General features: G+C 45.6%; 1 protein-coding gene across 1 annotated transcript; it reads right to left on the bottom strand.

Moving 5' to 3' along the window:
- Positions 1-18: 18 nt before the first annotated feature.
- Positions 19-27,494, bottom strand: TIMELESS (timeless circadian regulator). Its single transcript, XM_036251223.1, has 29 exons — positions 26,799-27,494; positions 16,596-16,758; positions 16,083-16,236; positions 15,845-15,959; positions 15,687-15,749; positions 14,666-14,767; positions 14,302-14,457; positions 13,928-14,061; positions 13,647-13,734; positions 13,180-13,356; positions 12,377-12,594; positions 12,039-12,142; positions 11,726-11,895; positions 10,161-10,283; positions 9,908-10,059; positions 4,885-4,982; positions 4,675-4,801; positions 4,369-4,570; positions 3,944-4,089; positions 3,234-3,316; positions 3,025-3,142; positions 2,849-2,931; positions 2,239-2,381; positions 1,935-2,115; positions 1,781-1,849; positions 1,547-1,665; positions 492-711; positions 262-366; positions 19-126 (listed from the first exon to the last, which is right to left on the bottom strand). Exons 2-29 carry the CDS (start codon positions 16,675-16,677, stop codon positions 53-55), a joined length of 3,606 nt encoding a protein of 1,201 aa, XP_036107116.1. The 5' UTR covers positions 16,678-16,758; positions 26,799-27,494; the 3' UTR covers positions 19-52.
- Between the last annotated feature and the right edge of the window lie 216 nt (positions 27,495-27,710).

The following is a 27,710-nucleotide window of genomic DNA, read 5'->3' as shown; positions in this document are numbered from 1 at the left end:
ACTCTGATTTAAACTCACCACCTAAATACAGGTCTATTTCTACCCTTAGGTTTCAGTCGCTCTCATCTTCATCCTCAATCTGAAACCGTTTCTTCTTTTGGATTCCTGGAGCTCCCAGCTCTGGCGCTATGGAAATGACAGGAGTACGAAGAGAAAGAATATCTAAACATGTTAAAAGGGAAGGAGGGGGTAGCATTTATCTTCAGGATTGAAGAGTGCCAGAGTTTAGAAGAAAGAGCAGGTCCCAATCAGACTCCCTACCTTTGCTCCTGCTCTCATCTTCCTCCTGTTCTTCATCGCTGTCCAGCAGTTGTCGCTTCTTGGGGGCCACTTTCAGCTGCTCTTTCCCACCAGTAGTCCCTGCCTCTGAAATGACCACAAGAGACATTAAATTAGAGAACTGGGCCCTCATATTCTCAAAATATTCTATCAGCCTCTAGATCAACACAGCTCGCACACAGTAAGTACTCAATGAGTAGTCCCGCTATCACCTGCTGGAGACACCAGGCCTGCTTTTTTCCCCCGGGCTAACTGGAGGGCCCTCAGGGCTTGTGCTCGGTGTTCCTTTCGGTGCTCTTCCTTGGGGACTTGCTCTTCAGGGACTTGAGGGTCTGGCCCTTGTTGAAGCTTTACCTCTTCCTTCTTCAAAGAAGCTGCTACCCTCCGGAGCTGGGTGGGACTCAGCTTGGCTGGAATTCGCCAGAAGGTTTCCTACAGGGGCAAAGAAGTTGAAATGAGAGATTTTTATATTATTCATTGAATAAATATGACCCTGCCCTGGTGAAGATCCACAAGGGTTACCCAATATATGCCCAAAGTCTAGCATGGTGACTACTACATTAAGAAGTTCCCAGTAGCCCTGGCTCAGCGGTTGGAGCATTGGCCTGCAGACCAGAGAGTTCTGGGTTCAGTTCCCGCTAGGGGTACGTACCAAAAAAAAAAAGAAGTTCCCAGTAAATATAGTTGTTAATTGAATTAATAAATGAATCCTGGGGATCTAAAAAGGTGAATCAGATATGAGCCCTGCCCTCAAGGAACTTACAATATAATGGGAGAAGAAAAATCAATGTAGTCTAACACCACCGAATTGGGGCGATATCAAGGAAATAAATGAATCTCAGTTGTCAAAGTGATTACTTTCCTTTCAGGGGTTGAAAGTGGTAGGGATTGCTTCCCTGAGGAGGTGACAACTGAACTGACTCTTCAAGGTTGATGTGTGGTAGGAGCCTTCCAGTAGAGGGGTTGGTATGATCAAATGTTTGAAGGTTATGAAAAAGCCTACTATTTGGAGGGTGGAAAGTAGTCCTAGGTGACTATGATGTAAGGTAAGTATGTGGGTGGTTTGGCTATGAGGCTATATAAATGGTCCAAATCTTATCTTAGAAAGATAACCAAGGGGGCAGCGTGGAATATGAACTTAGTAGAAGAAATTGGAGAGGAAGACTAGCGAGACAGTTGCTGCAGCAGTCTCAGTCAGCAAAGTGAGGAGAGGTATTTTGAAATAGCACCAATACAATTTGGCTGACACTGGGACTGGTGTATTTACCTGCCCAGAGGCAGGAGGTCGAACCCCTAGCTTGCGCAACAGCTGCTGAAACTGTCTATTTTCCATTGCTTCCTCATTTTCTTCTGTCAATGGCACCAGTGGAACTGCCTGGGAGCAGCCTAGAACAGGGTCAACAGTCATATGGTAAAAATGTGAAGAAAAAACTGGTTCTCATCCCACAATCAGCAGCTTCCAGTGCCCCAGTCCTCCTGAAACCATCATTTTCCCACTCACCATCCTCTTCCCGATCATCTGCTACTTGAATCAGGCAGTTCTGGAGCCATAGGAGAGGAGCCAAAAAGCCTAAGGGAAAGAGAAAACTTAACACTGGCCCAAACGCTGACACCCCTCTTCCACCTGAGCCTTGTCTCTCAACCCAAGCCCCCACCTTCCTGATGCAGGCTTTGCCCAAGGTTTTCAATTGATAGGTCTGTGCTCCCCTGGGGCGTTTGTTCTGCTTCTGAGCCTTCCTCTTTCTCTTCATTTTCTTCACTCTCTTCCTCTGACAGGTTTTCCTCTTCTTCCAGATTTTCCTGGCAAATATTTTTCAGGGACTCCTCTCCATTAGGCTAAAATTCAAAGGGGATGGAAAATGGAAATGGGAGACAAAATGAGGAACTGAGTGGGCTACTTCTAAGGAGCACCTCAGGGGGGATGGTCCCTTGCCAACAGAGCCTGGGGAAGATTATTACCAAGCCTGAGGGTGCCAACTTCTTCCGGCGTTTTTTGTATAGCTCCCGCCGCTCAGCCACCAGCCCCAGAGCCAGTAGTTTATCCACTATTCGAGCCCGTGAGTGTTTGGCTGTGATATTCTTCATGATACGACCCAGGACATCTATAAAGAAGGAAAGTGTGAATATCCAAGAGCAGTAGAGAAGTAAAGGAAATCAGAGCAGTAAAGGAAATCAGAGGAAAGAGGCTAGATAGATTCACTCAAAAATGACACCAGAGCCCTGGCCAATTTGGCTCAGCAGTTAGAGCGTCAGCCTGTGGTCCAGAGAGACCTGGGTCGGTTCCCGCTAAGGGCGCGTACCTTGGTTGCAGTTTGTCCCTGGCCCTGGTGGTTGTGTGAGTGGCAACCACTCAATATGTCCCTTTCACGTCGATGTTTCTCTCTCTCTCCCCCCCCCGCCATTCTATCTGAACAAAAAAATGGAAAAATGTCCTCGGGTGAGGATAAAAAAAAAAAAATGATACCACAAATATAGTAAGTGGACAGAAGGGATGGAACAGGAGGCAGGGGAAAGAAATGGACAGCTTGGATCTCATCTCAGAGGTTCCCTAAACTTCTACCTCACACACCATCTGAGTCCTGAAACTCCTCAAAAAGCCGCTGCAGCTCCAGCTCCTGATCTTCTGTCCACAGTACAATACGGGTTCCTTTCCTGTATAGGAAGATGTCAGTAGGAGGTGTCAGGTGCTGAGGCAGTGAACAGAGGATTCCTTATCTCAATTCCCTCCAGAAAACGTGCTCCTACCTTTGAAAGTCCTTGACACTGTCAGCCAGTCCCAGCCGTACCAGATGGTGGATGACCTGCTTACGTGTTCGAGGAACAGTATTGAGGTGTGCCAAGATGGTGTCTACCACATCCTGACCTGAGATGGAGGAGTGAGGCAGTCAAGAGGGGTCTGTCCTGGAGCTCATGCTGCCCTCCTCATAAACCCTTCAGGTCTCGAGGCCTCATACCTTCTACATCCTTATGGGCAAGGTACAGTTCCTGAAGCTGGGCCTCCTCCTCTGGGCTCCACACAGGAGGTTTATGACTAGATCTAAATGGGAAAAGGAGAGGGGAAGCATGTAGGATGTTGGCCCCCACAAAGAAGACCAAACGTCTTCTCTGGTCAGTTCTAAGAGGAATAAGAAAGGCAACACAGGTACCTCAAAGGAGCCAGCCAGCAGAGGCCTAAGATGTGCTTCTTTCCCCTCACTCTCCTCCCACTTAAGAACTAAAAGTCAAACTAAGATTTTCTAGATTGGGCCTATGGAACCTGACACTGTAGGGACTGAGAGTATTATGGTAGGGGAAGAAGGGGGGTGAAAGGAGAGAAGCCGAGACAATAAGGAAAAGAGGCCAGACACATCTATGAATCCTCATGGCTTCCCAGCACATTCTGGGACAGGGCACATATAGATTCTCCCTGGAGGCCGCCCCACTCCCAACTGACCTCCCCCACCACGAAGGGCTGGAGAAGGAGAAGGAAACTAGAGCAGACTGGAGACTTAGGCTCCAATCCCATTCTTTTCTTGGGTGACCTTTGGCAAAGCATTTTACCTTCGGGGCTTGTCTTCTCAACTATGAAAGGGAAAGAAAGGTTACACTAACTGACCTATAAGCTTTCCACCTTTGACGCTCTGTGACTGTCACCCCCTGACACACTGCCCATCCTCCAGCTCACCCGTCATCCAGGGAGCCATAGCCTTCAGTCATCTCTCGAACCACAGATGTGTTCTTCCAGAACAGCAGCTCCACATAGGCTTTTTGGTTGACTGCGGCCAATGCAAAGAACTTACCCAAGATGTATTTTGCAAAAGTCACGAGCTCCTGTGGGAGAGGGGGGCTGCTGTGAGGTCTCTGGCTTAAATGTATACATAAACCGGGCCTTTTGAGCCCTTTCTCTACACCTGTTCCCAGCTGCCCCCTCCTCACTCAGACTCTTCTATCCTTCCCCTCCGAGCTCCCTCAACCAGGCTGCCTACTTCCTCACCATTCTCTCATCTCTCAGCCCTTGACACCACTCAGTGCCCTTTATCTCCTGAAGACTATTGTTTTACCCCAGGATTCCCCTAAGCCTTCAGACCCCATTCCTTAGAATCCCCTCACTTTGTAGGCCCCAGCGGCAGGGTCACTAAGCAGACGACTGAAGAGGCAGAAGAGTGACAGCTGGAAAAGAAGAGCTTCCATTTTGAGGTCATGGGCCAGCCGGTGCAGCATCTTGACAATGCAGTGGTTAGTGTGTGCACTATTCTGCCGGTAGCTCCGCAGCAGCAGCACGTAGGCTCGGATGACAGTTGAGCTGGCAAAGCTGCACCAAGACAGGGAGGGAGAGGATGTCAGCATAAGACATTGCTCATCCTCCCAGCCCTATGATTTCCACTCTGGGACCAACTCAGTCCTCTCGGCCCGCACCGTTTCAGGTAGTCCAGAAAATTAAATTCTTTCTCTGACACCTGGACCACTTGCAATTCTTCCTCCTCCTCCTCTTCTTCTTCTTCCTCTTCCTCCTCTGCCCCTCGTTCCTCTGGCCCCTGCTGCCCTATAGGAAGAGTAAGGATTGCTTGGTCTCTACTGTTACGAGACAGCCAGAAGTAGAGAGATGTGAAGGAGATGGAGACTCACTGGGAAGCGGGGCACAAAGGATCTGTTTCAGCAGCTGAATCTCTTCCTCTGGGGAAATGTCTTGAGAGCCAAACACATCTCCTTCTGGCCACACCTCTCTGGAACACAGAGAAAAAAAAAAAGGCTTTAACCCAGAGAATTTGAGTTATAATTTGAAGTGGGAGAAGGAATTTAAGAGTTATTTGTCAGCCTCAGAGAGAATGCAAACTACTAACTCAAAGACTCAATAAAGACTCTAGGGCAGCAGTTCTCAACCTGTGGGTCACGACCCCTTTGGGGGTCGGACTAAGACCCTTGGGAAACATATTTCTGGTGGTCTTAGGAACTGAGACACCGCTCCTCTATCTGTCTCCAGGCGGGTCCGCACACGTGTAGATACGCCCACATACAACATGAGGAACTGTATTAAAGAGTCATAGCATTAGGAACCACTGCTCTAGGGAAAGACAGTCAAGATGGCAGCGTAGGTAACCGTGGTATCGCCTCCTCCCACGACCACATCAAAATGACAACTCAACTACAGAACAATCATCATGCAGAACTGCCTGACATCGAGCTGAATGGAAGTCCTACAGCTACAAAATTTAAGAAAAAGCCACATTGCAACTGGTAGGAGGGGCAGAGTCACAGATGGGCTGGTCCCACACCCAAATGTGGATAAAAATCAGGAGGGACACCTCAGCTGTGAAGATCCTCCCTGAGGAGTGAGGGGTGCCTCTCCCACACCAGGCTCCCAGCTCATGATTCCAATGCCAGGAAGAGAAGTCCCCATCACTCTGGCTGTAAAAACCAGCTGGAACTCAGGCTGAGGCTGCTGGAGTCCTAGGCAGCTCCTCTTAAAGGGCCCACTCATGGACTTACTCGGACTCGCTCTTTCTGGGCTCCAGCTTTGGGGAGGCAGCTTGAAAGGCACCAGAGACATATGGGGAAGAACTGAGTTGTCTAGCATTGGGGCGAGAGCTGGAGGGGCAGCTTTCTCCTGGACAGATGTGCTGTCAGAGGCCCTTGTTCCTTTGGTGAGCCCTTCCTCCATGAGGCCGGCAGACAGCCGCCATATCTGGGACTCGAGCAACCTGGATCACACTGTTTGCACAGCCCTGGTGATTCCCTGAGGCCCTGCCCCACCCAACTTTCAGGCCCACCCAAGCTGTTTCCAAAGGCTTTACCATAGCATTGGCATGTCTTGGATCCTGCTTCAGATTTTCCTAAAATCTCTCAAACAAGCAGCATCTGGTCTCAGTGAACCTTACACCTCTCTGGCACTAGAAGCAGCAGCCTTGGTTTACAACTTGGCTTTTCCTGGGCACCTCCAAGCCCAGCACAATAAGCAGCCATCTGCAGATCACTTCGTAGCTTATGCTGGGTGACCCTGGGTAGAACACAGGCAGAGGCTGACCTTGCCCCAGAACCAGCACACTCAGTGGACAGCTTCAGACCACATCAAAGTACCTCCACCCAACCACCTCAATGAGTGGACTCAGTGGGTACCAGAGCCCTGCTGAAGTAAGTCTTGCTCTGTATGTTGGGCCCCTGAACAGCTGATTATCCAAGGGAGTCAAAGGCCAGTGCTCAGTGGGCACAGCCAGTCCTTGCAGCTGATCAGCCTGAGTAAAACCCTCCCATTGACGGGCCAACAGGAACCAAGACTTAATTACAACAGAAGGGTGTACAGTCCACATGAGGGGTGCACCTCAAGGGCTCAGCTGGGGTGATCAGGGAGGCTGTGCCACTGGACTGTACAGGACACCTACAACAATAGGCCACCCTACAAAGCCTAGGAGACAAAGCAACTCTACCTAACACATAAAAAGAAACACAGGGAAGCAGCCAAAATGAGACAAAGAAACATGTCCTAAATGAAAGAATGGTACAAAATTCCAGGAAAAGAACTAAACAAAATGCAGATAAGCAATCAGTCAGATGCAGAATTCAAATCACTGGTTATAAGGGTGCTCAAGGAACTTAATGAGACCTTCAAGGAACTTAGTGAGACCTTCAAAGAATTTAAGGAGAACTCCAAGAAATTTAGTGAGAATATCATCAACATCAAAAAGGACCAGTCAGAAATGAAGGATGCAGTAACTGAAATAAAGAATAATTTACAGGGAATCAAAAGTAGAGTAAGTGAAGCCAAGAAGCAAACCATCAAATTGGAATATAAGGAAGCAAAAAACACCCAATCAGAACAGCAAAAAGAAAAAAGAATTAAAAAAAAAAATGACAACAGTGTAAGGAGCCTCTGGGACAACTTCAAGCATACCAACATTCGCATCATTGGGGATGCCAGAAGGAGAAGAGAGAGAGCAAGAAATGGAAAACCTATTTGAAAAAATAATGACAGAAAACTTCCCTAACTTGGTGAAGGAAACAGACATACAAGTCCAGGACACACAGACAGTCCCCAAACAAGATGAACCCAAAGAGGTCCACACCAAGAGACATCATCATCAAAATGCCAAAGGTTAAAGACGAAGAGAGAATCTTTTTTTTTTTTTTCTTCAGATAGAGTGGGAGGGAGAGAGAGGAAGAGAGAGAAACATCAACGTGAAAGGGACACCTGCATGGCCCAACCAGGGCCGGGGACAATCTGCAACTGAGGTACATGCCCTTAGCGGGAACCAAACCCAGGTCTCTCTGGACTCTAGGTCGATGCTCTAACTACTGAGCCAAACCGGCCAGGGCACAAAGATAGAATCTTAAAAGCAGTAAGAGAAAAGCAGTTAGTTACCTACAAAGGAGCTCCATAAGATTGTCAGCCGATTTCTCAAAAGAAACTTTGCAGGCCAGAAAGGAGTGGCAAGAGATATTCAAGGTAATGAAAAGCAACAACCTACAACCAAGATTACTCTATCCTGCAAAGCTATCATTTAAAATCGAAGGACATATAAAGAGTTTCCCAGACAAGAAAAAGCTAAAGGAGCTTATCACTCGGTTGCAAACCAGTATTATATGAAATGTTGAAGGGTCTTCTTGAAGGAAAAGAACAAAAACATAAACAATAAAATAGCAATAAATACATATCTATCAACAATTGAATCTACAAACAAAATGAGCAAGCAGAACAGAAACAGACTCACAGATACAGAGAACTTGTTGCTGCTTGCCAAATGGGAGGGGCTGGGGGAATGGGTGATGAAGATGAATTAAGAAGTTCAAATTGGCCCTGGCCGGTTTGGCTCAGCGGTTAGAGCATCAGCCTGCGGTCCGGAGAGACCGGGGTTCGGTTCCCGCTAAGGGCATGTACCTCGGTTGCAGTTTGTCCCCGGCCCTGGTTGGTCATGCAGGTGGCAGCCACTCGATGTGTCCCTTTCACGTCGATGTTTCTCTCTCTCTCTCTCCCTCTCCCTCCCACTCTATCTGTACAAAAAATGGTAAAGTGTCCTCGGGTGAGGATTAAAAAAAAAAAAAAAAAGGAGAAGTTCAAATTGGTTATTAGACTGATGAACCTCTAAGGGAAGGGGGGAGGAAGGGTGGAAAGAGACAAACCAAAGAACTGCTATGCATATATGCATAACCAATGGACACGAACAATAGTGTGGGGAAGGAAGGAGGGGGGCGGGATTGGGGAGGAGGAGATCAATGGGGGAAAAAAGAGGGGACATCTGTAATAGATTCAACAATAAAGGTAAGTTAAAAAAAAAAAGACTCTAGGGAAATTTTTTCTTATAAGCCACGTAAGAACAAATGCAAACAATCTAAATGTTTGACATGTGCTTGAACAAATGTACATATTCATACAATGGTGTTTTAAATCTTTTTTTAATCCTCACCTGAAGATATATATTTTTTTCTAATCCTCACCCAAGGATATTTTTCTATTTAGAGTTTTTCTATTTTTCTATTCTTCAGATAGAGTGGGAGGGAGAGAAAGTGAGAGAGAGAGAAACAACTACGTGAGAGGGAGACACACCAATTGGTTGCCTCCCACACGACACAGACCAGGGCTGAGGACAAACTACAACCCGAGGTACATGCCCTTGACCGGAATTGAATTGAGACTCATTGGTTTGCGTGCTGACACTATACCACTGAGCCAAACTGACCAGGGCAAGGTATATTTTTTTTAAATTCATTTGAGAGAGAGAGGAAAGGAGAGTGAGTGAGAAACAAACATGGATGTGAGAGAAACATCCTTCAGTTGCCTCCCATTCACACCCCAACAAGAGATTGAACCCACAACTTGGCATGTGCTCTGAATGGGAATCAAACCCACAACCTTTTGGTGTATAGGACAATACTCAAACCAACTTAGCCACCCTGGCCAAGGCAACAATGTTGTTTTAAAGCCATTAACAATTATAAATATATTTGATGAGAAATGATGCTGCTTATGATATATCGAGAAATAAAAAAATACTATACCTCAGTATATGTAATATTTCATTTTTATAAAAGGTGTATATGACATGTCTATTATCTAACACAGAGGAAAAAAATTCTGAATAATAACTCATCGAAATGTTAATGATGGCTATCTTTGGCTCACAGATTATGTTTATTTTCCCCCCAATTAACTGTGCTTTTTGTTTTTGTTTTATCAAACAACAAAACCCCCAACAGACCAATCAAAACTCCCCAGCTCTGCCCTGGCCAGTGTGGCTCTGTTGGATGGAGCATTGTTCCATTAAGGCAGTGGGTTCTCAGGGCACAAACCCAGGTTTCAGATATGATCCCCGGTCGGGGCACTTGCAGGAGGCAACTGACTGATTGCCTTTCCCTCCCTTCCTCTAAGATCAATAAAAAGAAAAAAGAAAAACTTGCCCTGGCTAGTTTGGTTCAGCAGTTAGAGAATTGGCCCAAGGACCAAAGAGTCTCGGGTTACATTCTGGTCAATGGCACATGCCTTGGTTGCAATTCGGTCCCTGGACCTGGTCGGGGTCTCCCGACTCAGTACAGAGTCCCAGCTCTTCAGATGGAACTTCTCTCTCTGAAGACTGACAACCCTGTAACACAGTAAAAGTCTCCCTTTGCCCCTAAAAACCAAGGAGCTGGATCTGGAAGGGTGGGTGGGCAGGGTTCTTACCGGGCCGACCTAAGGAGAGTCAGGGCCTGTGGGGCCTGGCCAGCCAGCAGACAGTCTTGGATCCGCACCATGGCCTCTGCCCGCTGCTCTTCCACTGGCACCTCTGAGGCCGCATCAAAGGGAACCATGGAGTCCAGACTGAGCTCAGGATCCTAGCGAGGGATTAAGGTTATGGGAACAGAGAAGAGGAAAACCCAGACAGCCAACCCATAGCACTACCCTTGAGAAAGACAGGGCTTCTGTAACTACCTACCTGGGTACAGCACTGTAGCTGCTCAGCCAGGGATAGCCACAGGGCCTCCAGTTCCCCTGAGCTACACGGGACATTACCAGAAGCAACGGGCTTCTTTTTCTTCTTTCTCTTCTTTCGTTTGTTCTATGGAGAGAGATGTGTTAGAATGGCAGGAGAGCTAAGAAGGCCTTTCCCCATCAATGCCTTCTCTATTATTAATTAATTAGATGTCTAAATTAATTAGTCATTCACAGAGTGACCACTATGTGCTACTCAAAGGCAATGGGGAAGCAAGTGAATAGCATATTTCCTTGCCCTTGAGGAACATACAGCCCAGTGGGGGAGGCAGGTAGATTACATTTCAGTGTGGATAGGATGGGGCCAAGCAGAAAATGCCACAGAAAAACATAGGAACAGCACTTGACTCATTTCTTGGGGTCAGGTCTCCCAAAAGCAGTGATATCTTAAGCACAAGTCCATGGAATGTACAGATTTGCTATGAGGATAAGAAATTCTACATGGTAAGGCTTTGTAAAATGCAAAGCACTTTGTAAATATAGCCTACAATTTTTCTCCTGAAAAGCAGGAGAGACCATCAATATCCTGTTCCTGCTCCCCCAAGTCATAGCTGTGAACCAGTCTTATATGGGCAAATAGGATGAACTACAAAGCCCTTAAGGTTCATACTCTATTCAAGGAACTTAAAATTAAACACAACAAAGGTTAAGAGCTTGATCTTTAGAGCCCAGCATATCTGGAGTTAAGTACATTGATGCTAGTCATTTACTGGTAAACCTTGAACAAGCTTTTAACCACTCAGTGCATATGTCCTAGTGCTGGTGTATTACAAGAAAATGAGCACAATATCTGACATATAGTAAGCACCCAATAAATTATATCACCTATCACTGCTGATAATACAATAGAGTCCTGAGTGTAAAAATACCTTTTCGGAAAGTCTCATTGATATTACTGCCCCTTTCAAGTCCAGTTCTGACCGAACTTTAAGCCGTAGCAAACAGAATTATAGAAAAATTCTACAAAGCAGAGTCCCTGTGTCTCCAGAATACAGATTTCTTGAGGTTTTCTTCTTGTGCAGACTGTTCATTTATATGTCACTTTGAACTCATGGACAGATACTACAACCAACTTTAGGGCTATGAGACTGACGCGAGCAGCTTGAGTTATTCTAATAGCAACTGATACAGGAAGAGATCCCAGACCTTCCACCTTTCAGTTTAAGGCTCTTTCCATCTCACTGCAGTGCTTCAGAAGTTATAACCAGGAAATATCACAGCACAATTACTAAACTCTAATATTATGAACCCTCAGATTTTGTGTGCTTAGCACACGGTAAGCATTCTATAAATGTTTCCTGAGTGAACTAAGACATTTGTGGTCCATCAGGGATTAATATACTAAAGGAATAAAAACTACAAAAGACTCACATCAGCAACATCTCTCACCCTCTTAGTTCAGAGTAGTTCTAACAGATCAGTTTAACATACAGAAAATGTGAGGAGAAAGAGCCCCTGTCCTCCCACTTTCCCTCCCATCTCTTTTCACATCCTGAGACTGCCCAGTACCTGCACCACCAGGTTCCCTCGGCTCCGACAGAACCGCTCCAACATCTTGAGGAAGAGGTGAGTGGTTTCCACCAGGTCAATAAGGAAAGAGCGGGGCTGGTATCTCTCATCAAACTTTCGAAAGAGTGCCAGGAATAGTTCTCGATACTCCATCACATAGAAAATGTTGTCTAGAGATAGGGAAAAGAAAGGATTGGAAGAACTGGTCTGGAAAGTGTAGGAAAAGGAGATGGGTGAAGTTGGGACTAGGAAGAGTAAAATACTGGTCAAGAGATGGGGAAGGCCAGGATCAGGGACCAAGCCAGGGCCTCACTTTTGATGATGCGGCCACTCTCCCTCACAGCCTCTTCTGGTGACATGTCCATCTCATTTACTGTGGCCAGCAGCTCCTGATAGGCTTTCAGAGCCAGGTGCATCCTGAGAGTTGAGGGAAAGAGGAGGACAACTTAGGTAGGATATAGGCTCATGGAAACAGTACCACTCCCCCCAAAAATAGTGCCATCAAAAACTGAATGGTCCAACTAGTTCTTGCTTCCCAGCCTGACCACCTGAATCCTGAAACAGAAAAGAAAGGACCATCCAGAATTCAGGCATTCAGAGTCCTAGCCTGGCCAATATGTCCATTCTGATTCCAATTCTCATCCCACTCACCGGCGTGCCCAGGAGGCAGCTTCTTTGCGGTCAGTCAGCATCATCTCATAGTAGTTGGTGAGGTTCTGCTCAATGAAGTGGAAGGTACGGACACTGAGGGTCTCAGAGACCAGGCCTGGCTGGAAGGAGGCAGCCCGGTTGAAGGCCATGAAGAAAGCCAAGGCCCACATGTAGTAGGTCTCATCATGCTGCTGAGCTTTCTCCCGAAGCAGGTTATCCTAACATCCAGGAAACAAAGACCATTCCATGACCTCGGGGCTTCCAATTTCCTCCCCATCCTATGATAATGGGGTAGACCCTGGACACCACTGTAACAATATTCTAGGATACACAATTTCCAAGCCTTCCTTCTCCCCCATTTCTCCACATTCATCTCCCCTTCCTCTGGAGTGATTTCTTGAGAGACTTTTTTTTTTTTTTTTTTTATCCTCACCTGAGGATACTTTTCTTTTTATCTTCAGGTGGAGAAAAAGGGAGAGAGAGAGAAAAATTGATGTGAGAGGGACACATTGACTGGCTGCCTCCTGCAGGTCCTCGACCAGGGCCAGGAACAAATCACAACTGAGGTATATGCCCTTGGCCGGAATCAAACCCGGGACTCATTGGTCCAATGCTCTACTGCCGAGGGAAACCTGCCAGAGCTCTTGAGACTTTTAACATGCTCCTCTTCTGACACCATCACCATTTCTCGGGAGCATCCTACACCCTTCCTACCTACGAGTCCACACTCCAGGGTCAGCTTCCATAGGCTCTTCCCCCAGAGGCCCCATGACCTCTCTACTCCATCTTTCCTAGGCTCTCACCTTCACCAAGCCCATGAGCCGGTTATAACAGTTCTCCAGGAACTCAGAGCAGAAGTCTCTGAGGAAGAGTCTCACATTGAGGGCAGAGCGGCGCTGAACGGACAGATCCTGGGCAGCCTGGCGACGTTTAGGCACCCTTCGGGGCTGCTTTCCCAAATCTGAACTGTAGTTTCGGAGCTAGGGGAATAGATTGGGGATTAGAATTACTCCCAACCACCACCCTCTGCTTGCAGCTCTTTCTACATCCCTGGTTCTGCAGTTTTCTCAAAAGAAACTAAGAAAGTTCTCTCCCTCTGGAAGTAAGTGAAGATAGAGGTAAAGACAATAATGCCAGAGGTTCTATTTCTCCCACTGTCTCCAACTCGAAGCCCCCTAACAGAGAATCTTTACCTCCAGAGACATTTACCCTTCTTCGGCTCCCCAACTCCACAATGTGGAATTTCCACCCCAGATGGGAGCATACTCACATTGTGGAGACCTTTGTGAAAGATGAGGTCCCTCTCTCCAATGGATTTCAACCCCTGGACAATGTAGGAGCCCCCAAATCGAGAATGCCTGCAGTGAGAACAAAAACATTCATAGTGATTACTCAATTATTTGGAAGTTTTATCCCCATTCTCTTTTTATCAGCACATTAGAATGTGTTATAACTGTAAAATGGTCACCACTGTCTTAGAAGTTGGCCCAGGCCACAGCATTTCATAGTGCAGGAATGGGGACACGGCTATAGCAGTTCCACACCACTCACCTGTTGCCTCGCTGAAGGGCTCGAGTCTTCTTTTCTGCCATCTCTCGCTGGCGCAACACCTCTAGTTCTGCCACATCTGTGCTTCGTTCCTGAGCTGAGCGTCCCTGTCCTACTCCCGCCAGCTGCTCAGGGTTCTAGATTTGGAACAGGAGGGAAGAGTCAGAAAAATAGTCATTGTTTATTCTGAGTCCACTCCTACTGGTGACAGAAAGAGTGAACAAAATAGGATTGTTGACGGAACCCCATACTCAAGACATGGCTATTCCGTCTGTCATCCACCTTCCCCCAGAGAACTCAGCCATTATGCAGAATTCTGGCTGCATAGCAGAAAAGTGTACGAGTGAAGGCACTGGGGCAATAGGCCAGGGTCTCACCTGGTCACGAAACATAAGGGAAATGACCTCTAGCACGTGTAGGCTCCACTGCTGCTCAGTGGGCGAGCTGGCCAGGAAGAGGAGCAGGTCATCCAGGCCACTGAGATGAATTGCCCAGAGAAGCTGGTCATGAACACTGGCATCATCATCAATCCTCTGAGGGGTGAGAGGAGAGAGGGAGGTCAGCCAGTTCCACTGCCCTGCTGTGAGGTTCTCCAACTCATTCCTTGACCAAGGTTCCCCCTGAGACTTGTCAGAGGACACACACACACACACACACACACACACACACACACACAAGCAAAAGAGGGTAGCTCAATCTAACCAAGCACAAGAACTCAGACAACCTAAGACCTTTTCTCACCTTCTCCTGATCAAGATCGGCTGGAACGTGGAGAATATTTCTGACCAGTAGCAGGATGCGTTCAATCAGCAAATTGTCTTCCTCCTGCCGTTCCTCCCAGCCCTAGTTAGAAGAAGAATTAGAGGAAGAGACTCTTTGTAGAAGGTGGGCAAACATCTCTGGACCGCAGGCTGACTCTCTAACCGCTGAGCCAAACCGGCCAGGGCCAGGCAAACATCTAACCTGGCCAGGGGACCAAAGCACAGAGGAGAATCAGGACTGAAAAGTAAGAAAAGAGCTCTCTCAGGCTTCTCTCTCTCTCTCTCTCTCTCTCACACACACACACACACACACCCATGCTTTCCCCATCCCCTTCTTTTCCCAGGGAACACCCTCTCTCTCTCTCTCTGGAGCACCACACCTTCCCTCCTTTTCTTCCCTCAAGGTGTTTTCTCTCTCTCCTAAGCTCCAAGGGTCTTCTTTTGCCTCTGTAACTTGTTTCCTGAGCTCATGCAGCCCCACTGGCTCTCTTTTTCTATCTGTGACTTTCTAAATAAACTTTTGCTTGTACCAGTAAAAAGAAAGAAAGAAAAAGACTTCAAGAAGTCCTAAAGTAGCCACAGACAATAGACTGGACTATGTATTCACAATACTGGGACCAAATCTCCAAACTCAGCATGTCCTGACAATGCCCAACCTGGCGTTCTACCCAAAGGAGGAACAAGGTGCTAATGGTCCTTGGGATTTTATTTTATTTTATTTTTTATTTTTATTTTTATCCGACATTTTTTCTATTTTTTGTTCAGATAGAGTGTGGGGGGGGAGGGAGAGAGAGAGAGAGAGAAACATCGACGTGAAAGGGACACGTCGAGTGGTTGCCACCCACACGACCCAACCAGGGCCGGGGACAAACTGCAACCGAGGTACGTGCCCTTAGCGGGAACCGAACCCGGTCTCTCAGGACCGCAGGCCGACACTCTAACTGCTGAGCCAAACCGGCCAGGGCGGTCCTTGGGATTTTAGAAGGTGGACACTCACTCACCAGCTGCAGCAACTCATACAAGGTTTCGCTGAGGACCCCAAAAGCCTTCTCACTGGCAAAGGCCTATAAAATAAGGGAATGGACTTTAAGTAGCTCCCACCCTCTCCTTCCCTACTACATCCAAATTCTGCCTCAGGGGCTCTGAAGGAGAACTTTACCTCTTTGTAGGCCTGCAAATAAGCCAGCACCTGCAGAAAATGGTGTCGGAAGCTAGGCTCCTTGGGCACACTGCCAAAACAGAGTAAAGCTGGTTGTGTCAAGTTCACCATCAGCCTGGGGAAACAATGAAGGAGGAAGAAGTTGTTAAGTTTCCTTGCCAGGCACAAACACCAAAATCTATCAGATCAAACACCAAATGCTGGCACATGATAAAAGTTAAAAAGCTGGGGAAACAACCTGATAACAGCATCAAAGAGAGCCTTGTCCTGGCGGTGTTGGGTAAGGATGGGGAGAAGGTCACTCTGCAGGATCTGGGCTGCCCCCAGCTGCTGCCGCACATCTCGAGTCTCATCCTCATGCCTCAAGTAGCGGATCAAATCCTTCACACTCTCTTCAGGGACAGAACAAACACTTTTATGGATCCCTAGAAGAAGCTCCACCCAGGCCCAAGTACTTTTCTTTTATTTTGTTAATCCTCATCCGAGGATACTTTTTTCCATTAAATTTTAGAGAGTGGAAGGGCAGGACGGGGAGAGAGAGAGAGACAGAGAGAAACATCTATGAGAGAGACACATTGATTGGTTGCCTCTCTTATGTGACCTGACCAGGGTTGGGATCAAACCTGCAACCCTTCCCTGTGGCGGCTGACACGCTATCCACTGAGCCACACTGGCCAGGGCCCAAATACTTTTCAGCAGACCTCCTCAACTCAAGCAAATTTTTTACCTGTTTCCTCAAAAAGGTACTCACCTAAGCAATCTGGTTCCTTGTGGTAAATGTCTCCCTCCAAGTACCCAAGGGCACTACATGTAGCTAGAAGTTCACAATTCATCGTGTACAAGTCCAAGCATCAGTGGAGCAGCCAATAAAGATGTAAAGCAGGTGGAGACAGGGGAGACAAAAACGATGAGTCCTGCAGAGACAGGGAAAGAACAATTGTAGGATCCTGTCCACGAAAGGGAGAGGGGAACAGGACAGGGCCCAATGCTCCAAGTATTCTGAATAAGATCCTTAAATGCTTCACTTTTGTCAGAACCAAAAGTGCTGTTCCAGTCCCAGGGAAAGCTTTTAGTTAAGGCTTCTACCTGATCAAAACCCAAGCGGCTCCAAGCCTAAGAATTAAGCACCTGTCCCAGACTCTAATTTGGATCTGAAACCATAGAAACAGTCTGTCTCAGAGTCAAGTAGAAAGAAAGGTTGGTTAGAGAAAGGCACCAACTCGTAGACTTTTACCCTTAGAGAGCTCCGCAGCCTTTTGGAGAAAGAGGAGAACTAATTTTCGTCTCCCTTTAAATTGCTAGACCCAGTCCCCTTCCACAGCCTTTCCACAACTACTGTTAAAGCTCTTACATACCACAAAAATTAAGAAAACCCAACTCTCACCAAACAGTGATTCCACTTAAGATCTGATCTATCCTAGGAACCTGGAGGTTTCTGAGGCTCTGGAAACGCACACATTAAGATCCTTCACTCTCCTCCCCAAAGTTACTCTTAAGATTTGGTAATCTTTGCCCGGCCGGTGTGGCTGAGTGGCTGAGTATCGACCCATGCACCAAGAGGTCGCCGGTTCGATTCCCAGTCAGGGCACATGCTCAGGTTGTGGGCATATAGGGGGTGGCCAATCGATGTTCTCTCTCATCGATGTTTCTATCTCTCTCTCCCTCTCCCTTTCTCTCTCTCTAAAATCAATAAAGAAAAAAAAATTAAAGATTTGGTAATCTTCGTAGAAGCCAACATCTAACAGAATGGTTGAGAAAAAGAAGTAAATAGGAACGGGTGAAGTGTCCTGTCACTCACTGTTCCTTTTCTGAAGCAGGCTATTTTATTTATTTATTTATTTATTTATTTATTTATTTATTTATTTATTTATTTTTATCCTCACCCGAGGACATTTTTCCATCTTTTGTTCAGGTAGAGTGGGAGGGAGAGAGAGGAACAGAGAGAGAAGAGAGAAACACCGATGCGAAAGGGACACATCGAGTGACTGCCACCCGCACAACCGACCAGGGCCGGGGACAAACTGCAACCGAGGTACGTGCCCTTAGTGGAAACCAAACCCGGGTCTCTCTGGACCGCAGGCCGACACTCTAACTGCTGAGCCAAACCGGCCAGGGCTAATACGAACATATTAAAAAAAAAAAAAAACACCAGCTCGGCTGGTGTGGTTCAGTGGTTGAGCGTCAACCCATACACCAAGAGGTCACTGGTTTGATTCCCGGTCAGGGCACATGCCCAGGTTGTGGGCCCAATCCCCAGGAGGAGGCCAGTCGATGTTCTCTCTCACTGATGTTTCTAAATCTCTCTCCCTCTTCCTTCCTCTCTCTCTAAAATAAATAAAGAAAAAATATTTAAAAAAACAGAAAACACCCTGGCTGGTTTGGCTCAGTGGGTACAGCATCGGCCTGTGGACCAGGGAGTCTCAGGTTTGGTTCCCGCTAAGAGCACGTACCTCGGTAGCAGCTCGTCCCTGGCTCCAGTTGGGGTCATGTGGGTGGCAACTAGTTGATGTATTTCTCTCACATCAACATTTTTCTCTCTTTCTCTCACTCTATCTGAAGATAAATGCAAAAATATCCTCAGGTGAGGATGAAAAAGAACACCACCATCCACACAATTGCTGTATATTCTATTTTCACTATTTAAACACCCAAAAAACTAAGGACAAAAAACCCAGAATAAATTAGTCTTTTAAATTTGATTTTATGAAAAAACTAATTACATTGTATTTTCACATTTCAGCAGAGACAGGTGAGAACTTTGTCAAACTTCTTAGACCCAGCAGATATGGACATTTAAAAGCGATGTTAGTTATTTTTCCCACCAACTAAGTACCAAGTAGTTCAGATGAAGCAATATTCATCTAAAATTAATACTCATAGGCCTCAAAATGCAAGAACAAAAGAAAAACAAAAGATAAAATAATAAATACACTTACAATTCAAATGAGAAAATTCATTTCTTGAAAACAAAATAAAACCAAAGAAAAAACGCTACACCAAACCAACCCTGTTCGAAGAACCAGTTTTGAGAATCACTAGTATGAACAGAATTGAGGCAGGATAGTAAGAAGCTAGAAAAATTCCTTGGCAAGTGAAATGGGGAAACTGAGACAGGTAACTGCACAAACTGGTCTGGCTGGGCAATTTACAGCCAGATACATAAGGTCACTAGGGCAGAAAACCCCAGATGCCTAGAAATAGGCAAAACTGGTACAGGACCTCACCCTCAGGGTGGCCTTTCCTGTCCTGGCCTATCGCTGGTCATGTGTTTTAGATCCCTTGACCTTTCACATAGACGGTCATGTGGTTCAGTTCAGACCCTCCCCTGACCTTTCCTCCTTAGAGATAACATCTATGCTATCTAGGCCTGAGTTGTATTTCTCTGTGTTGTTTTTTTTTAAATCAGGTATTTTTTTATTTTTTGAGAGAGAGAAACACCGATCAGTTGTTTATTGAACGGGCTCAAACCCACAACCTAGGTATGTATCCTGACCAGGAATCAAACCCTAAGTCTTTTTTTTTTTTTTTTTTTGGTATGTGCCCGTAGCGGGAACCAAACCCAGGACTCTCTGGTCCGCAGGACGACTACTGAGCCAAACCGGCCAGGGCCAAACCCTAAATCTTTTAGCGTACAACAGGGATGGGGAACCTTTTCTCTGCCAAGGGCCTTTTGGATATTTATAACACCATTCGCAGGCCATACAAAATTACCAACTTAAAAATTAGCCGGCTAGCCCTGGCCAGTTTGGCTCAGCGGTTAGGTTAGAGCGTCAGCCTGCGGTCCAGAGAGACCTGGGCACATACCTTGGTTGCAGTTTGTCCCTGGACCCTGTTGGGGTCGTGTGGGTGGCAGCCAGTAGATGTGTCTCTCTCACATTGATGTTTCTTTCTCTCTCCCTCTAGCTCTATCTGAACATGAAAGCAAAAATGTCCTTGGGCAAGGATTAAAAAAATTTTTTTTTTACTTTGGTGCTAACAACTGTGCAGCAGCTACCATACACTATTTCACAAACTCTCCCTCCACACAAGGCCTCAGCTTCTTTGCAATTAGCTTGTTCCCTACATAACTAGTCTGAATAACGATGTCTCTGTCACAATGAGGCCTAATGAAAGTGGTTTTTTGTGATTCCAATTCGGTTAGTTTAGCATGTTTTAAACTGTAGTGATGCTCCAGACTGGCTTTTTCCGTTACTGCTAATGCATTGTCACAAACTAGGGACAAGTTTGCCTTTAACTTCAACAAAAAGAAATATCCATTTGTCTATTTCTCTTGGAAAGATAAGCACTCTGCATCAACTTTTCTTTGTAGTTGCCATTTATAAGATGTCACACCACTTAAGTTTTAATAACTATCCAATGTGCGTGTTGCTAGTGACGAAATCATATTGCTTTGATCACTGTTCTAATCCTGCATCTGGATTTGGAAAATATCCAATGTTGGTATTGAATCTTGAGGTCTTTTCTGTGTACAGTAATTTTCTTAATCTTTGTCTGAGATTCAGTTTTTGCGAGGATTGTTGATTGTGGATATGTGGATAAAGGTTGGACTGGAGTTATTGTCTGTGTTAACAAAGAAGTTGACAACATTGTCGTCAATTCATTGGAGTCAAGGTCATCTATGTCGTGAGGAATCATCTCATCACATCTTATCATCACCAGATCTCCATAGTTTCACCGCAGTACATTAACATGAACATTTTCACAACGTGTACATTCCTAGCCTTCCTGGCATTGACTGTCCTCTCAGTCACTGCAATACAGGCAGCCAATGAGAAACATACGTGTCTGTCCCATCATGTACTCATATGTGTCCTGTCTATGCCATAATGGACGTTCCTTGGTTGTCCCTCAAAATTTACGTTATTATTATGATTCACTCAATATAAATTTATGTTGCTATGAAAAAAGCTCCTAGCCCTGGCCAGTTTTGCTCAGTGGTTAGAGCATCGGTCCATGGACCAGAAAGTCCTGGGTTTGGTTCCTGTTAAGGGGGCACATACCTCAGTTGCGGTTTGTCCCCGGCCCCAGTTGGGGTTGTGCGGGTGGCAACCAGTCGATGTCTCTCACATCAATGTTTCCCTCTCTCTCTTTCTCCCTCTCTCCTTCCTGCTCTATCTGAAGATAAATGCAAAAATGTCCTCGGGTGAGGATAAAAAAAAAAAAAAAGAAAAAAGCTCATAGACTTACTGAATTTTGAATTCTGCCTCTGGCTGCCTTGGCTGGGCCAGACCAAATGATTTCGTGGGTCTTATATGGCCCTCAGGCTGGATGTTCCCCACCCCTGGTGTACAGAATGACGCTCCAACCAAATGAGCCACGGGACAGGACGGCCTCTGTTGTATTTCAGCTCCAGGCCCAGAAACATAGCAAAATCAGGCGGGCAACACCAGGACCAGCCGCAATAGGTAATGACCCCGGTATTGACCAATCAGTGGAGGTCACAACCCTGAAAGGGCACACTTGGAAAAGCTGATGAATATTCTATTGAAATCTTCCCTGAAACCTCCCCTAAAACCCCCACCTTTGGAAAGCAGATAAAACTCCTCAAGACAGCCCTGGCTAGTTTGGCTCAGCAGTTAGAGCGCCGGCCTGTGGACTAGAGTCCCGAGCTAGATTCCTGTCAAGGGCACGTACCTTGGTTTCAGTTTGGTCCCTGGCCTTGGTCAGGGTCATGTGGGAAGCAACACATTGATGTTTCTCTCTCTCTCCCTCCCACTCTATCTGAAGATAAATGGAAAAATATCCTCGGGTGAGGATTTGGGGAAAAAAAAACTCCTCAAGACAAAGAAGCCAGTACACACCCTCCTTGGAGCATACCCAACTTGAATCTCCTTTTCAAGTGAATTTTCTTTCTCCTAAACTCTAGGGCTCCTCATGAGAATTGCAAGCAGGGAAGCAATGGGCAGTGGCAGTTTGTCCAGGGATAACCCCTGAACCTGTCCCCAAGGGCCCCTTTTCTCTGATTCTCCAGTGAGCTAACAGCAGCCCTGCCTTAGCTCACTTCTTTCCCACAACTTTTCTGGAGAGCCAAAGCAGCCATGCATACATAGGCTCTCTCTTGTTGCTTCTTCTACCCTAAGCACTTCCACAACTTTAATAAACATACTCTTAAAATCACCTGGACTTGTGTCATGAAATCTTTCCTGCGCAAAGTCAAGAACCCACACTACCAGCTAGCAGGAGCAGACTCGCTCTGGGCCCTGTCCCCTTGCAGTAACAGAATGACATTTGGCATTTGAATTTCAGTTCTGTTTAGTACTATTAAGCATGTGGCTTAACCTAAACCTCAGTTTCCTCATCATTATACTAAGAAGATAAATGGGGAAGTTTAAACATGGCATGCAGTGCTACTTAAAGTATGGTCTGCAGACCATGGCAGGTCCACACGCTATTAGCAGTCTGCATCAAGATAAGTGTACAAAAACAATGCATACACATTTAGAACATCTCACAGTAATTTAACAGTTAGTGTTTGTTGAATCTAGTAATAAAGCCTATATTCTGCATGGTTTTTCTCATACAGAAAACTAGAAAAGTTTTTCTAGTAATTTAATTTTTCTAGTAATAGCTCTAGCATTTTACAAAAGTACTTTACATGTCACTTATACCTTAGTAAAGCTGGAGGAAAAAAATACTGATCTGCAACAACTTGAGGGGGAGGGAGAGGGACCCTACTTGATCCTTCATCAAGTGTTTCAGAAGCACTGATATCTAGCACTTTACTGAGTGGTGAGCACTTTACTGAGAAAGAGCTCTCAAAATATTAATGTCCTTTCCATCTACTGGGCTCTATAGTCAGTCACTAAAATGCTTACAGAAGAGCCTTCTGGGCAAAAGAGTATGTTGTGCAAGTGCAGTGGTTGAGCTACAATTTTTAGTTGCAAAAATAAAACCCACACAATATAGAAGATACAACGTAAAAGACATTGTACAATATCTAAATAAGTGATATTGAAAAAGAAATTCTGAAAAACTAGGGCTCTTTTCAAAATACAGTGGCCAAAGAGGTTTTGTCAGAGGAATTATGATTAGAACTGGACTTTCGAAGGCTGTACAGGATTCATTCCAGGAAGCTGGGAGAAGGCACATTTAGGCAGAGATTTTGCCAGTGCAAACGCAGAGAGAGCCACTATGAGAGAAGAGTCCAACAGAAAAGCAATAGAAAGTTAAGCTGGAACTTGTGTAATGGGAAAATCTTGTCTTTGCCTATTAATTTAAGGATTTAGAACATAAACCAGGGAGTCACTGAAGATTTCTGAGCTGAAAAACAAACGATCATATTGAGGCCACACAAATCAGGATCACATATCCTACTATTTTATCACTACACATATAACTCTGTCTGTGGTCTCAAACTTTTTAAAAAATATATATTTTTATTGATTTTTTGGAGAGAGAGATAGAAACATTGATGTGAGAGATACATCTGCCTTGGAGAGAGAGACAGCTGCCTCCTGCATGCCCCCTACTGGGGATAGAGCCTGCAACCCTGGCATGTGCCCTGACTAGCAATCAAACCCGGTGGGACTTCTCAGTCCATGGGATGACATTCAACCCACTGAGCCATACCAGCCAGGCTCAATTCTTTTTCCTTTCATTGTACTCACCCTGCAAAAGGTTCCAACCTCAGATCAATGCAACCACCTGCTTTCTAGACTCTTGGACTTAAATCTTGACTCAAATTTGCTGAAGAAAACCAAACAATCTCTCATAGTGATACACAAGTAATGTATAGTTTCCAACCTAAGCAGGGCCCCCAGCCTGGCCCAGCAAATCATTTTGGTGTTCCTGATCCACTCACTCTTCATTTCCCAAGGAACAGCTGTTTCTAACTCTCACTCTTATCCTCAAGCCCCTTTACTCCACTGCTTCCCACACCTCTTACCTGGTGTCCCTGCCCCCCTTCCACTTAGAACAACTAAGATCATCAGACATAACCTCTCTCGACTCTCAGCTCTATTCCACCCAAGCCTAAAAATGCCCACCCTGACTTCTTTGCTTCTAATCTAAGCCCTCCACTTGTGTGACTGATAATCACTTTTTGTCCCTTAGTTGATTGCTTCTCATTTGTTTCCAATCTTCTCTTTATCTTGACCCCATCCCCATGAGTTGCTCAAAGCTCTTCCATTTTATAGGGAGGAAAAACCTAACATAAAACAAAACCTTTCCTTGACTCTATATTGGCTGCTCCTCCTCTCAAGTGCTGATGTCCCAGACGTCTGCACCTTTAGTCCTCTTCCTCACTTTATACAGCCTCCTTTCATAAACTAATCCACTCCCACATCTTCAACTACCATCTCTGAACCATTAGCAAGCACATCTGTATCTCTTGCCCCTCTGAGCTCTCGTGGTGCCAATTCCACATTACCCTAGTGAATAGCATTGTCCACCTCTATGTCCCATAGATATCTGGCACTTAACATGTCCAAAATTGAACATCTTCCCCCTAAGTTTGTCTCCACTTATGTTTTTGATCTTTCAGGGACCGACACTATCTACTCAGTTATTCACAGAAGAAACCTAGGAATCATTCCAGATACCTCAGGTGGTTGACTCAGGCTAATTCTCCCATAAGTTCTCCTATCCAGCCTCTGCCCATTCCCATATTCAGGACCTGAGCTAAAACAGTCGGACCTGCCTTATTTCAGGTACTGAGTATCTCTTGCTTAGATTATTCAACTGCTTCCTAACCACTTTCTCTGCCTCCAGTCTTGTTCTCTTCCATCTACCCACAATACGGTTACCGGATTTGACCATATAACCACCTTGCCTAAAATAATTTAATGGATACATGAAACACTTCAGAGTGATTGTCTCTTGAAAGACTAGGGGTGGGGGAGTCTGCAGTAGGAGAAATATTTACCTTTCACTTTAGTACTATTTGAATTGTCTACCATTAGCATGTACTACTGTACACAACTAAACAGTGGCCACCAATGTTTACAATACAAAGTCCTACATGATCTATCTGCTTTTAAGCTTCTCTCTCAAGACACTCTGTCTGGCTCTGGAGTCTATGCACTCATTTTATTATTATTTTTAATCCACTCATGTTTTTTCTTATCCACTCATCTTTTAAAACTCTGCCCAAATGGCACTCCCTCCTGACTTCTCCATACAGAATGGACTTCTCCTTTGTGCCATTTAATAGAGTCCATCATGGCATTTATAGCTCATGTTGTACATAACACTTAAACAAATTGTTTAAAATGTCTGTCTCCTTACATTTGCCTTAGATTCCCTAAGGGCAGGAACTGTTTCTAATTCACCTTTGAATTTTCAGCGTTCAGCTACTGAATCAAAATATATTGGGGGGGAATGTCCGGCCGGTGTGGCTCAATGGTTCAGCATCGACCCATGCACTGGTTCGATTCTTGGTCGGGGCATACGCCCAGGTTGTGGGCCCAATCCCCAGTGAAGGGCATGCAGGAGGCCGCCAATCGATGTTCTCTCTCATCAATGTTTCTCTCTCTCCTTCTTCCTTCCTTTTTCTCTAAAATCAATAAAGGAAAAAAATTTGTTTTTAATTAATTGGGGTGCGGTTTGGATAAGTGTTTAGAAAATGCTCACCTGGTGATTTTAACTTACTCCCCCTGTAAACAATTGCACTATAATATAAACTCTTAGAGATCAGGAATCACTGTGTCTAGCACATGCTCAATATATGGTTTCTAATCTGAACCAGAGTAGACAAGTCTCAAAGCTGAAGAAGGAAAGGTTAGGGGTGGAGATGTGGAAGTATTAGGATATATCAGGATAGTGTGCAAAGTTGTGGAAGTCAATAAGCTTACTCAAGAGAGTTTGAAGACTTGTCACCCTGTAACTGCAGGGGACTCATTTACATTTGTTTTTCCTTCCAGACTGAGTTCCTTAAGTTCAGGAACTCTGTCCTATGCATCTCTGTCTACCTGGCACTGAGCACAGTACAGTGCAAGGTACATGTTATGAGTTCAGGGACATTTTACTGTACCAGTGCCACTGATAATGGAAAGAGGTACAGGACTTCAAGGACATAAAAAAGTGACTTCTTTGCCCTAGAGAGCTGGAAATAGAGATTTTCAGAGGAACAACTGAGCTTGATCCTGAAAGAGAAGTTCACTAAGTGGTTAGAACTTCAAGTAGAGGGAACAGTAGGAGCAGAGGTACTAAGGCATGAAAGAGCAGATACACCCTTTTCCATGTAGCTGGGAGTCAAATGCATGAGACAGGAAACATATTAGGGAGCTTTAGACAATGAGGATGAGAGGATCAGGGCCAGACTGTGAAGCCATGGTCACCCACCTAAGAATTTATGCCATACCGTGGGTGGCCTAAGAGGAGTTTATTTTAATCTGAAATGGCTACATTGACTTTTTATAAAGGTAACTCGTGGCAGCATGAAGGGCTAAGTAAAGAACTGGGAGCCTCAAAGGAAGGAGCTTAACTACTGGCCGACGGTCCAATTAACAAACATACACAGAAGCTGTATCCTCCTTAAGTTTTATACCCAAGAGAAAGCAGGAAAGGGAATAAGAAACCCATTCTATAAAAACCTAAGATTTAAGTCAAGCAACCTGTGAATTCCCGCTCCCGCTCCCGCTGACCACCAGGCTGCACACCTGTTCTTTTCGGGTTTGAGCTGGATGGGGCGTTCCGAGGTGAGAACGCCCAGGAACCTTCTGTTCTACCTTTAGGGTTCCAAGTCCCTTCCCATCCCAGTCCCACCCACCACGAAGGCCAGGCTGTGCAGAGAGGCGCAGGGAGAAACACAGAGCATCCCGGGCCAGTGGGGAACGCCGCGGCACCCACCCACGACGCAGGGTGGGAAACTGCGCGTGCGCAACGAAAGCACGCGCCCCGCCCTTTGCTTTTCAATCCGGTGGCGGGAAAGGGCACTCAGCTCCTCCCAAGGGTGCCCCGTGGCTTCGCAGGGACGCAGTTCTCTTAGAGCCCTCTAATCCACACGTTCACTCACCCGCACCCCGCCGGTCCTCAGGATCCCCGGGGGGCCAGCGGCCTTTAGGTGCCGGGCCGCAACCTTTCCCGCCACCTAGCTCGGTGGGACCAATCTCCGCCTGCGTGCGGAACGGGGCGGGGCGAGCTGGGCTGGCCCATGTGACCCGGGTGGGCAGGGGAATTGGTGGTTAAATTAAGTAAAAGGGAAGTGACTATAAGTATTGTTTTATCTGAATCGATCCCCTACGTTGAACCTAAAAATCACAACGCAAAGAATTTTTTGCTGACTTAATATAATAAGAATCAAAGTCCGATTAGATGTAAATTTACAAACATTCTTCCCCTTCTCCTAGTCAAGTGGGCTATTCCAAAGTCCTATAGAGTTAGAAAAGTTAGGTTTATTTAAGAAGGAGTGCAGAATTGAGCTCCTGGGAAGAGTGGTCATTTGTGGGGCCGCGGTATCTGTTGGTTTGGAGGTAAAGGTTTAAAGTTTGGGAGACTCCCAAAAGGAAGATTAACAACAATAAATATTAATTGGTCAGTTGATGCTCTCCTTTGGACACAGCTGAGTGTATTTTGCCAACAACAAGATAGGGCTCAAACGACTAATTATCTCTTGAATTATTAAGCATTTGAATAGAAGGAATCAATTTGTGTCATATGAGGAAAAACTAGAAGAGATTTGATGAAGATGAAAGGACAGTTTAGAAAAAAGTGAAAAGACGCACACAAAGGAAAATAAAGACTATAAAATTAGTGATAAAAGCAGGAAGATGCCATTTGAAGAATGTTTTGATCTGCTTTAACGAAATTAAAACTCTGAGGGTACAGTCTTGGGAAAAACAAAAACTGCCTCTCCCTCCTATGCACCCCCTTTGCTCCAGGCATCAGATTTCCTGTTTTTGCCTTGGAGCTCTTCTGGGACATAAGT

Source organism: Molossus molossus, unplaced genomic scaffold, assembly GCF_014108415.1.
Source record: "Molossus molossus isolate mMolMol1 unplaced genomic scaffold, mMolMol1.p scaffold_m16_p_10, whole genome shotgun sequence".
NCBI classification, from domain to species: domain Eukaryota; kingdom Metazoa; phylum Chordata; class Mammalia; order Chiroptera; family Molossidae; genus Molossus; species Molossus molossus.
This window is presented reverse-complemented; position numbering and strand designations above follow the sequence as displayed.